Source organism: Takifugu rubripes, chromosome 16, assembly GCF_901000725.2.
Source record: "Takifugu rubripes chromosome 16, fTakRub1.2, whole genome shotgun sequence".
Classification (NCBI taxonomy): Eukaryota; Metazoa; Chordata; class Actinopteri; order Tetraodontiformes; family Tetraodontidae; genus Takifugu; species Takifugu rubripes.
Window position 1 is genome coordinate 6,614,042 of NC_042300.1, and position 11,995 is coordinate 6,626,036.

The window sequence follows — 11,995 nt, forward strand, 5'->3', positions numbered from 1 at the left end:
AAAAGGGTTTTGGTCTGCAGACACACAGGGTGACACACAGGGTGGCTTCCTGTTGCTGCACCAGGTTGGCGCTCATCCGGCTGCTGTGAAGGAGCCTTGGCAGCAGCCGGCGCACCTGAGGAATAAACATGACAGACGCTGATAGACCCTGACACAGCCTGATAAGCACTTTCCCACAATCCGCCAGTGCTGTCCACAGCGCTGCATCCTTATCGCTCCTCGCACCAGCACGGGCCCGCCCCTCTCTGCCCCGTCGCCGCCATCACGGCTAACGCGCCACCGGGGCCAAGCTGAGCTCCTCGACGGTGACGAACGTCACCCGCCGTCAAATTACACTTGACTGCTGCGATTAGTCACCGGTAAGCAGAATATTTTATTGACATCCTCGGGCTTGATGGAGCACCGCCTCCAGATGCAAGTGTTATGATTTTCCACAAAGCAGGATCCCGCGGATGGGGGGGATGAGTGATGTGGGATATTACACCAGTTACACGCGGAATGGCCTGTAAAATGATGTGTGGGCTGGGAATAATGAGATGCACAAGCTTGTTGTGCTGCTGGGTGATCGTCTGAGGGGAGGCTGATACTGAAAAGATGTGGCAGAAATATTAGATATAATAGCTGTGCTGTCATTTTTAAAATAGATACAGCAGAGGTGGAAATCAATGTATGGGATCTACTTTATCTTTGCAAGCTCTTTCATGTCCATTTTCTCTCATGAGTGTTTTATTTGGGAGGGGGATCATCAGCAGTTACCAGAACAACCCCGTCAGTGGTTGGCTCTTCACTCTGCTCTCAACATCTTTGCAATAATAAAAAAAAACAAAAAACATTTGGAGTCTTATGAGCTTGCTGTAGTTCATGTTTGAGCCACCAGAAAAACACTCTGCCCCTTAAAAAGTGGCTATTGGGGCCAAAGAAGGTGACCGGAACAACTGACTCTGGCCACTAGGGGGCGCTAGCACGGAAAATGTTTTACAAGATGAGATCAATCTGCCACAAACAATTTATTTGATAACCCTCTACGGCAACAAAGGTCAGTGGTTAATAATTCTTAATGAGCACAAGCCAAACTTAGACTCCACAGCAGCTCATAAAGCTCACTGTCAGTCAGAGGAGCTCATTAAAATGCTTATAATTTCTATTGACCCACCACCATTGATCGCGTATGCTCCTAATCAATGCTAACCTGCAGCTGACTGATCCTTATCACTTTCAATTTTGCCAGACAGAGATTGCTGATACCCTGTGAAACATGTGGACTCTGCATCCCCTTAACTGGGATCAGATCCTCTGGTGGGTGGACAGCTGGGAATCAATGAGGGCCCAGCGGTGGGGTCATCCCGCCTGCAGGCCGGACTGGCAGCAGTTCTGCTGCGATGGTCAGAACTCTCTATTTCTATCCTTCTGCTTCAAACAAAGCTTCCTGAAACTGAGAAACATCTCAAGTTTTAATCAAAGGAACATGGCTGACAAAGACTGGATAGTACCGGCCCTTCTGCTTGGAAATGTAGGTCTACGTAACCGTTTTTTCCACAAAAGGAGACAATAACTCCTGGACTTGCAGCATAAAAAGCTCTAGGAATCTTACCTGTTCACTCAGCTGCCTCTCAGAACATGAAGGCATTTGCCCACACAAGGCGGGAAAGATGGAACACTTAGCAAAAAGGTTTAAATGAAATTCCCTGCAGATGGAACAAAGGACTACAGCACGCTCGGTAGTCTGCAAATGCAGCTTTAAGTGTGCTGCCAAAACAAAGCACGGACGCTCAGCACCATAGTATTTACGGTGGGTTTTTATTGTGGACGGGGATAAAATGTGCAGTTCTCTTTTTTAAAATATAGATGACTCAAATGTCAAAGAAAAATAGGCTGAACCCCGCTGCACACTCCACTATTTCCCTCAAGAGGAAAATGTCCCTTTCTGCAATGATGGCACAAGGACTGCGTGTCATGTATAATGCAAGTCATTTGCTGACATACAGGGATGTGGTGGGTAGCAGAGGCATAATGGACCGGGTGGAAGTGGGGTTAATTTAGGGGGAAAAAAAGCCAAGGAAGCTGGAAAGCCTGGCCCCTGCACCTCCATCTGAGCCCGGCGGGTGAGAGGCTGTTAGAGCTCTGTGTGATCCTCTCTGGCAGTATCATTCATACATTCATCCTCGGCAAATAGAGCTGCATCTGTCGCATTGTCACTGTGGCTGAATTACCTCCACATATTCCAAATGGAGAGGGGGGAAATGGAAAAGAAAACACGCTCTCGCCTGCCCATTACCGTGAACCCCAGTTGCGGATGTGTTGTCATGGTAACCAGCAGTCATTTTTAAAACACACCTGGAGCGAGGTCACGCTTTTTTTAAGCAGAGCAGAAGTGACAGTCTCACCTGTCCTGTAATGGACAGGCAGGCCACAGGGGGCGCCACCAACCCAAACTCTTGAAATAAAAAAGTCTTCAGATTCGCACCATAAATTCTGAAGGGCGATGCAGAAAAGAGGGCAACATCCCTGCAAGACTGTGTTTAACGATGTAACTTGAAATTGTTTGACATTTACTCATTGAAACTGACTGATAACATGAACAAAATGCCATTTTCTCAACTGTAAACGAGTGATTAAGGAGAAGGTTAAAGACTAGTTTGGCAGAGGAAATGCTATGTTATTACTAAATGTCAGGTCGAAGCTGCTCCTAAAAGGACGGCGAAGCCGGTAGCATTAAGCTAACGTCAGCAGCTACTGTTCACTAAGGCACACAGCTAACGTCTGTCAGGGGCCTCTTGATCGGGACGTCCTAGCGACGCCTTTACTCCAGGTACCACTTTTTGGGCCATCAGTGAGTGGCAGCTGTTCCTTGTGCAACTGTTCATTGTATCGAGCGATGTTGCGGAATACAAAACCACACAACATTCCCGCCTGCCACATAGGCGTCGGCTTTAATCTGCGCCTCATCGTGGAAATGTTTATGATGTCTAGACCGTCCCTTTGCTTTGCACGCTCAAAGGTTAAACCCAAACCTGCGTACAAAAAGGAGCGGCGGCGGCGGTTATGGGTGCATATTTTCGTATTGCATAAAAGGTTACGGCTTGTCTGGTGTCTAGAAGGCATAAAAATCTGAATAGAGGCGTAATCGGAGCCTTAACTTGGGTGAACATATGTCGTACAGCTGCGTGACTGTAACGGTGGGTTACAGCCGGGGAAGGTAAAGGATATGATGTGATTGGCCATCCCTGACCTGGCCTAGAAATGAATTACAGCGGTGGCAGAACATCACATTCCGTTAGCCCGAGGACAACTGAAAGACCGGCGTCCTCCGTGATGCCATTTCTCCTCCAACTGTTAAATGCCACTGTTTGATCTTTTCCATTTATGAGGGGTTTTTATCCTCCCCCCCCCCCCCCCCCCCCCCCCCCCCCCCCCCCCCCCCCCCCCTCTCCCCAGGCTGCCTCTGAGCATCACGCTTTCCCGAGCTACTTACGTGACGCCAGTCAAACGCAAATTACATGGCAGGAACAATAAAGCGCGTCGGTTTAAACCCGTCCGCCGTTCCAGTAGCTCCTCTGATCATCTCCTCTAAGAAAAGTCGGAGTTCTCAAGTTCATCATTCCTCATTCCCGACCTGTCATGCGTGTGCAGAGGCTTGCGTGACACCCGCAGGATCTGTCCGCCATGATGGACTCCAACCCTGAGTATGATAAAAATCCATTCATTTCCTGCTTACGCTGGTCCATTACTTTGGAATAAACCGAAATTAATTCAGCCGTGAATAAGAGGAAGCGAGCTGATCTGCATATATTTACTTTCCTGCGGTCTTTGCGGGTCTTCAGCTGGATCCCGGGGAGGATTAACTTCTGTGTGGCTGAGGGATTCGGGGTGATCTCCTGGCCCAAGCCTCTTCTGTGTGTGCTCAGTGTAAAAAGAAATCAATCAAAGTTGAAGACAAAGAAAACATGCCCAAGGTCAACCATCACAGGAGAGCACGAGCCTATCTGAGGCCCACCCTCCCACTTTTGGACCTTCTGTGCCATCATTGCCATTTCATCTTGGACAAAAATAACTTTCTGCACACGTTGATTTCAACGCTACGTCTCTGCACACCCACAGAGACCCTTTTGTACTGAAGTGGCAACACGTCGCCATTAAACCACCCTGGATGATGACTAATATCTTTGTTTCACCCCGTTTGTGTCAAATATCACCTTTGAAGACGCCCGCATGGTCTCTTGATCTGACACGCTCCTCTTCCGCCACCGGCGCAGCGGCAGACTCGGTGGGGCGCGCTGAAAAGATCAGATTTATCTGTGTGAACAGCCTCTGTGTTGGCTCTTTGATTTGTCTTTTTGTTTGGTGAAGGCTCTTGTCCCGCTGCGCCTGCCCTACCCTTGTTTCTCTGTGCTCCAGCTGTATTCCACCACTTCAAATGGCATGGCGTATTTAATTAGATATGCCTGAGCTGACAGCCTGATTGAGGCTGCATCTCTCTCACTCTCCTTCTATCTCTTTAGTGTTGTTTTTTTTCATCTGTGACTCCAGTGCTGCTCCTCAGAGACCAATGCATCGCCTCCTGTCTCCTCACCTTGCCTCTTCATCCGTGCTCCTCTACTTTCTGCTGCGGTGCAACACTGCCCCCTCAGGTGAGTTGGGGTTCTGCATTGGCGTTTTTTTTTTCTCCTGTGAGCAAGTAACTAAATCGTATCAATTGATCATTTTATTCCAATTTATAGTGAGGGAATCTGTAAACTGTGGATTCACAAAACCATTTAATTTGACGGGATCCAACGCAAATGAGGGACGACTGCAAGATGTGCACATTTGTGAAATTTTGCACGACGCCAAACCTGCTGAATCCGATCTTTCCATTTAATTATTTGGCGAGCAGCACATATTCTTAATAAATTCCTGTGCTTGTATCACTTCAGCTGTGAAATTACACCGCCAATAAGTGGCAGGAGCATAGATCTTCTGTTTTTGAGTATTTCACAGGAAGACTTTTGCCCATTAATATTCAGGCTGATATCAATAAAAGGCAACCTTTGTCCTTCACTGTCGGATCATTTGCTTGCTGCTCGTAAACATTGCGGAGACGGGAAGAATATAATGTCGGCTCTGCATAAGAAGCCTCTAATTGCTCCCCTGGAGGAAAAGTCTGTATATTTTGACCAGGAAGACAAGGTGAATGTTAAAAAGGTCAAATTTGGTTGGATTTTTAAATGAATAATCTTTTAGGAATGCCCCATTGTGTTCAGTTCTATAAGAAAAAACTACGATTAAATGCTAGTGGTCCCCTTTCAGAGGATACTGCAGTAAAATGCCCACTTGTGTGCATGCCAGGTCTGTTTTTAATGGAAACACAATGATGCAATGCTGTCTCTGCAGGTAACGTGATAAAATGCCCTCCTCTTCAGTGGACAGTGCATAATCTGGCACCATGTAAGGCCCCTTTCTAGCAGCAACAAATGGTGGCGTTAAAAAAAAGCTGCATTTCCAGCTGAAAGGGCAGGATGAAGCACCATTTACGGCGTGTTTTCGGAAGCAAAACTGTGAAGTATGTGATTAAATGCCCTTTTCGGTAGAAAGAGTGACACTCAGGGTCCCTTTCCATCAAATACATACCCAAAAGTGCCGTCTAGAGAGTGGTTCCGGTGGAAAAAGTGTGTTAAAAGTGCTGAGATAAAAGTACCCCGTGGCGAGTGCATTTCCAGTAGATTACACATGATGAAGTGGCTTCTTTAGATAACGTTACAGTGGATAAAACAAAATAAAGAGTCACCTCGTCTATAAAACTGGACCAGCAGTCGTTGGACGGGGACAGGGAGACACCCTGGATGGGTCACCACTGCTGTTACACACACACACACACACACACACACACACACACACACACACCTGGAGGTGATCCAGTCCACCCAGTGTGCGTGTTTTGGAACCAGGATCAGTCACGTGTGTGTCCAGAGAGCAGGTGTGACTGATGACAGGAATCATGGCCGCGTTCCACTAGAACGCCACAGAACTCCACAATGCAGCGGGAGCGAGGTGGAAGGCAGCCACGGCCGGTGTTATTAATCACACTTCAGTGTGTCTGTGCCGCAGCTTCTCGCCCAGGAGTGATTTCACATGCAGATGTGTCCTTTTTTTAAAGCATTTTTAATGCTATTAACACAGAAAACTGGTGGGGTTGGTGTTTGCTGGAGCCATCTGAAGATAAAACTGTTGTTTCTGTTGCATTTTGGGGGTTCGGATCTGGAATAATTGAGTGAGTCAAGAGAACAAACTGGAAAATGTGAAACTATCATCTATATTATAACGCTGTAAAGATTTATGCTCTTTTTTCCCCGCCTCTGCCTTTTTAGTTCTAAATGAATATGATGCTTTTCTTGCCTTTACAGGCATTTCTTTTTTCGTTAATATCTCTTTGTTCCTTCTCTTTCCAATGCTTTCGCTTTCTCTATTCCCTTTTATTGTCGTCACTGGAAATTGAGTGCGTTTGCTCTCAGCATTTTCTGCAGAAAGCGTCTCCGGCTCTTAGAGCTGCAGGCAGGTAAACCCTGTAGAATCGTTTCAGGAACATCTAGAAATCACTGGAATTCTCTTTAATCTTGAAGATGGATGTGAGGCCTCGGCAGCTCCTGGCAGCCACTCTGACCACTCAGACTTCTGGGTCCTGAACAACCACGAGTGCTCCTGCCACAACTGTTATGTTGACTGATAAATCCATACGGGTTTATTAAGCTTTGATTGAGCTTTAAAGTCTTGAGGATCCATTTGTGCCTCATTGAATCAAAGCAGAATGATTTATCACCTTTTGTTGCAGTGTCCCTAACTTTGACTAAGAATAATAAGATAAGAATTCTAAAGTATAAATAAACAAATATATCCCCATCAGTAATAAACAGTAAATGCGTATTTTACATCTACATCATATTTACAATATCATTAATCAGCTTAATTATTGCCCAGTTATTGTACATGAAGTAAAAATGTCCCAGGATCAATCAAATGACTTCAAATGATTCTCGGAATTCTAGATTATATATGACTTACTGTGACGCTCTGTGGTGCAACGAGGTGGGATGACTCTGTTAGTAAATGTGCTTCTATCACTGTGAAGGAGATCATGGAGAAGGTGGGAGGTGTTGTCCAGTATCGTCTTCATTCTGGACCACATCCTCCTCTCTGATGCTACGGTTAGAGAATCCAGACTCCTAAAATATCCTCAGCATTGTCCAGCAGATGATGGAAGGGCCTCAGCCGCCTCAAAGAGGACAGCCTCCTCCGCCTCCTCCGCCTCCTCCTCCTTCTATATCCACCACCATTTCCTTTCACTGTCGATGATTCTGCTCAAACCCAGTGACAAAGTTGTCCACCACAGTTGTCCCTCTGGTCTGCCAGTCACATAATCCAGCATCCAGGACACACTGCTCACTGGCTTGTCAGGGTGGGGGGTAGACATGATAAGCAGGCAGATGACTCCAGGGTCCTCAGGATCTGGGACGCCAGTGACACAAGTCTGTAGTCCCACTGGGACAGGGAACGAACATCTTCTGGAGCCTCATTCTCAAGCTGAGGATGCAGTGAAGAACCCTTACATGAGATGAAAGATATTGAACAAAGTGACATCAGTGTTGTACTGATCTTTGAGGCTCCTGTCGAAGAAGACAAAGGAGGGTTCTGAGCAGCTATAACAAGAGTCACTGAGGTCAAGATGGAGGCAAAAAACAAATGCCCAGCTGATGTTTTGCTCCCCGAGAGTGCAAATAATCCATGAAAAAGATGGCTGAAAAGTAGCAGCAAGGCTACCGAGACGCTTGTGCAGCTGTGAAAGCTTCAGCGGCTGAGACGATGTCCTGGAGACATCAGAAAGTTGAAGAGAAAGTAAATCTGAAGACGTGGGATGGTAGCAGAGGTTAGCTGGAGGAAGATTCTGGGAACTATTCAAAATGTAGTATTTTAACATCAGTCTGGAGATTTTTAAGGACAGTAAACACACCACGTGACCTCGAACGCACCATCTCCACCGTGAGTCACGGTACTGTGCAGCTGCTCCTCTGCAGCAGGTCAGAGACGCTTTAGAACATGTAGAAAATAAAACGAATGTTGGCAAATAAAGATGTGGGGGAGAATCGTCATTCTGCAAGAACCCAGGATGAGACAACATCTAAGGAAAAGTGGAACTAACAAGATGAAAATAAATCTGACTGCTCACTCAGATTCCATCATCTTGGTCTCATATATGTTAATTTATTGCTCTGTATTCGAGTTACAAGATATATATGTCAGAGTCTCCCACATTATTGGATGGTTCCCGTCAAATTTGCTGTAATCACTGAAAGTCTCGACTTATTCATGTACAGAAATTCATTTCTGATTCCCAGCAGAGCCGAGAAGCTTTATTAAAGCTCAGTGAAGCAGCAGTGGGAAATATCCACCACAACCAAATTTAAGTTCTGTCGTCACCTGAAAGTACTTTCAGAAGCCTTTTTATGTAACACTTCTGGCTGAAATCTTTCTACAAGAAAGCATCAGAATTTTGCAGGAGCCTTTAATGGCTCATGTTTGTTCTGGTCGTAAGGTCTGGAAAAATCCACAAAGACGCATAGAGTAATGATGTTAATGCGAAGCTTGTGAATCACTTATCAAACATACGATGGAATAAATTGGAATTGGAAATGAGATTTCTCTATAAACGGCATTGTGGGCATTAGCATGTTGCTAAGCCATGTTTCTACAGCAGCCTGGACTCTTACTCATGATCACATGTGGTACTTAAGAAGATAATTGGCCTCCCTTTTGCAGAAAGAAATGTGTTTTTAATCTCAGTTCCAGCTCCCAAACATCTGGAATGGGAATCCTTGTAGGTGCAGTCATGTAATCGTAAAAGGGGGACATTGGGGGACGGGGTTTAGGTTTTACGGTCTTTATTCTCACAGTTAAATGCTGCCGTATCTCCCACACTGGAACCAGTGCTGTAATGTTGATGGGAAAATCCATCGGAGCCACTCTGGGTGCAAGAAACTGTGATAAACTGTACGAGTCTAGATTTTACAACCTGGCCCCTAAATGTCAATTTACAATGACAGCTATAACATTGAACATGTATTTAATGCTCACCCTGGCAACACCGCCCCACCGCTCCTGCCTTTATAAGGGTTATAGTCCTCTGACACACACACACACACACACACAAACTAGAGCTACATCTCATCGTTAACTGGTCTGGCCAGAGAACGGCATGAAGCTCCTCCATGAAAGACATCCCTTTCTTTTCCTGTGTGACCTGCTGAGCGGCGTGCTCGGAAACTCTGAACTAAGTCTGGAAAGCAACACAAAAATGAATCCACTAGTGAAGAAGAGAGGGGAACTGATCTGAACATGAAAGAAAACACCTTCCTGCTGCCGGCTGGAGTCAGCTGATGCAACTGGGAGCGCCAGTGTTCAGTCCCCCCGTGCTCCCACCTTCAGCAGCCTTTTAACTTAGAGACATCCAAAGGAAAGGTCCTCCTGCCACTTACATTTTTATAGACATTGATTTTCCTTTCCACGTTTTAAAGCTGCCGTGTTCTGTCATGATACATTAGCTCCACCTTAATCTGCCGCAGATAGACGAGTATTATTTAAGGAACTTGATTAAAGAGGACCTTAATCAAATATGAGTTACTATAGCAAGCATGATATACTGTGAAGTGCAACCTCTTAAAAGGTGACCATTTAAATAAATTGAATGAACGAAGTGTGCACATGACTCCAAACCTCTGGAGGTGGATGTGATTTAGGGGGGGATTGAATTTGGAAAGAAATTCCATTTTTAACAAGTTTCAGTAAGCCTCAAATAAATAGCATGCTGCTGCCATCTAGTGCCCGGGAGAAATTGTGTCATAAACGCATTGAATTTACTCTCAAAGGTGTTTTCTTATTAGATATTTAAAGCCTTTTTCATGTCACTAAATAATCTCATGGACATTTACTGAATACTCCTGACTGATAGCAACATAAAGGTTTCCCCCCTTAAATATTTGGCGCATCAATATTTTAGGAGTTCTTAGCAGAACAAAGATGGTGTTATTACCCACATCTCAGCTTTTAGGCAGTTAATTACCATTTATTTACCCTGGCGATACCATGAGATGAATCCTTAAATTATTTCCTTATATAATTTTAATTGACAAACTGATGCAGTGCTTATAGATCATTTCCAGTCCTAAACTGTCACATTGCTGAACTTCACAAGGAGAAAGTAATGAACACAACTGCACTTTAAGTTTGGACAAAAAACAATTTATTTGCAGTGCTGAATTATTCCATGTAGATTGGCATTCAGGACTTCACTGGATCCATCTCCGGACATGTCAGTCCAAAGTGTTCAGTCCAGCTGTCAACAAAAAACAAACATTAGATACACCAAAACACCCAACATGGCAAACGAGTTGGGTACAGAACAGGACAACTGCAGCAACACACACAGGTCGGCCTTGCAAGATGAAGCGTTAAAATCAAATTTAAACCGTGATTTTGGATTAGAGAGAGTAAAGAACTTGCCTTAACGAAGCCGATGTCTTTAGCGTACTGCCTGAAGCACTGGCGGCACATGTTCAGCCCGTATTTGCGGATCAGTCCGTGTCTGTTTGAGCATACCCGGCTGAAACGGAAAAGGACAGATTAATCTGCGTGTTAAGATGTGCAACGTTTCTCCATCGGTCAAGAAAGCCGCCCCATTTAACCAACCAACATCAAAAAATAATGCTGGCACCTTTTTCATGTCTTCACAACATGGCAAAACTTGGCCTACATTATAAAATAATACCACCGACATACTTAAAAGCAATCGCCCGTCGGACATGTATTTTATAGTTGCACATTATAGCTTAATGCAGCGCCAGTAGTTTCAAAGTAACAGGGTGCATCTTCCGCCGCCATATTGGCTCACGAACCGCTTCCATGCGGTGTCCGAGCGGTGATCAATTCTCACGCTTAGGAGGCTATTTATTCGCGACAACGCATATATTGTGGCATATATATTTATAATGGAGGCATTTAATTTACAACTGACCAGGATCGGGATCCCTGGCCGAACTTTCTAGGGTGACTCCAATAGAGCTGCTGATGGCCCATCTTGTCTCGTTCGCTCGAGCGCTGGAAAGGAAGAAAGCCGAATGCGCCTGCGCACAAGAAACGGAGCGCCGAGGTGCTTCCGGTTGTAAAAGATTGCGTGCTGCCCTCTAGTGGTTGGATGAACTGCTGCATCTAAAGGAACTGCGGGACACCAAATTATCTCCAAGGGATGTTAATTAATTTATTGAATATATACCCTGCGTCTGGACAAATAGTTGCATTAAAGATACACTGTTATTTGTCGGACGATGTAACGGAAATATAATTGTGTCAAGTATCAACAGCTTAAATAACATAACATCCCATGTTCCATTTTATTCATATCACGCAACACCAAGGCAGCAATACTTCTCTGTTTATGAGCCTAGAGTGTTTTTGATATCACTGGCACTGACCATTTCTTGCACCCTCCCAGTTTTAGGGTGGGTTTCTCGGTATAAATAAGTGCGCACATCCAGTGTGGCTCGCTTACAATTAATCTTTCGAGAATATTGACTCCATAATAAATCCGCGTAGGCCTTTGATGAGGAAAACGGTGTCGTCAGCAGGAATACACTGGGGGTCTCGCGCGCCCCCCGGCTGGAGCGGTGCATTGTGGGACAGCGGCGGCCAGCGGTTCCGTATTGACAGGGATTGTCGCAGCTAGCTGCTGGTAGCTGCGGTTCCATGCAGCCAGTTGGAAGGAATGGAGGAGTGTGCTTCTCCACCGTACTGATGCATGTCGCTGAAATGACCACTCGGCCTCTCCAGGTTTAGGTGAGTGTCTGTCCCGGTGTGTTTTGATCCTGTTTCCGTCCGGCTGGTCTGTTTCGAAGTTGCTAACTGAAGCTATCGCACCGTTAGCATCGCTGAGAGACTCGCTCTCGTTACAAATACGACTTCAACAGATGTTTTT

At 45.4% G+C, this 11,995-nt stretch overlaps 1 protein-coding gene and 2 long non-coding RNA genes across 4 annotated transcripts in view; 2 read left to right on the forward strand and 1 right to left on the reverse strand.

The window, feature by feature from the left end:
* Nucleotides 1–212: 212 nt before the first annotated feature.
* Nucleotides 213–5,037, forward strand: LOC105417547 (uncharacterized). The gene is made up of 3 exons (XR_965158.2): nucleotides 213–359; nucleotides 4,528–4,628; nucleotides 4,719–5,037. It is a non-coding gene; the product is annotated as an uncharacterized lncRNA (long non-coding RNA).
* A 5,512-nt stretch (nucleotides 5,038–10,549) lies between these two features.
* On the reverse strand, nucleotides 10,550–11,587 carry LOC115253087 (uncharacterized). 2 transcript variants are annotated; one of them, XR_003891390.1, is made up of 3 exons: nucleotides 11,573–11,587; nucleotides 11,039–11,241; nucleotides 10,550–10,627 (listed from the first exon to the last, which is right to left on the reverse strand). It is a non-coding gene; the product is annotated as an uncharacterized lncRNA (long non-coding RNA). The 2 variants fall into 2 exon arrangements; XR_003891391.1 differs by lacking the exon at nucleotides 11,573–11,587 and adding an exon at nucleotides 11,496–11,510.
* Nucleotides 11,588–11,785: 198 nt separating this feature from the next.
* Nucleotides 11,786–11,995, forward strand: part of mgat2 (alpha-1,6-mannosyl-glycoprotein 2-beta-N-acetylglucosaminyltransferase) — a 2,551-nt gene continuing 2,341 nt past the window's right edge. Inside the window, exon 1 of the mRNA XM_003971601.3 lies at nucleotides 11,786–11,808. Within this exon, the coding sequence (XP_003971650.1) occupies nucleotides 11,786–11,808 (23 nt within the window). The remainder of the gene's footprint in view (nucleotides 11,809–11,995) is intronic.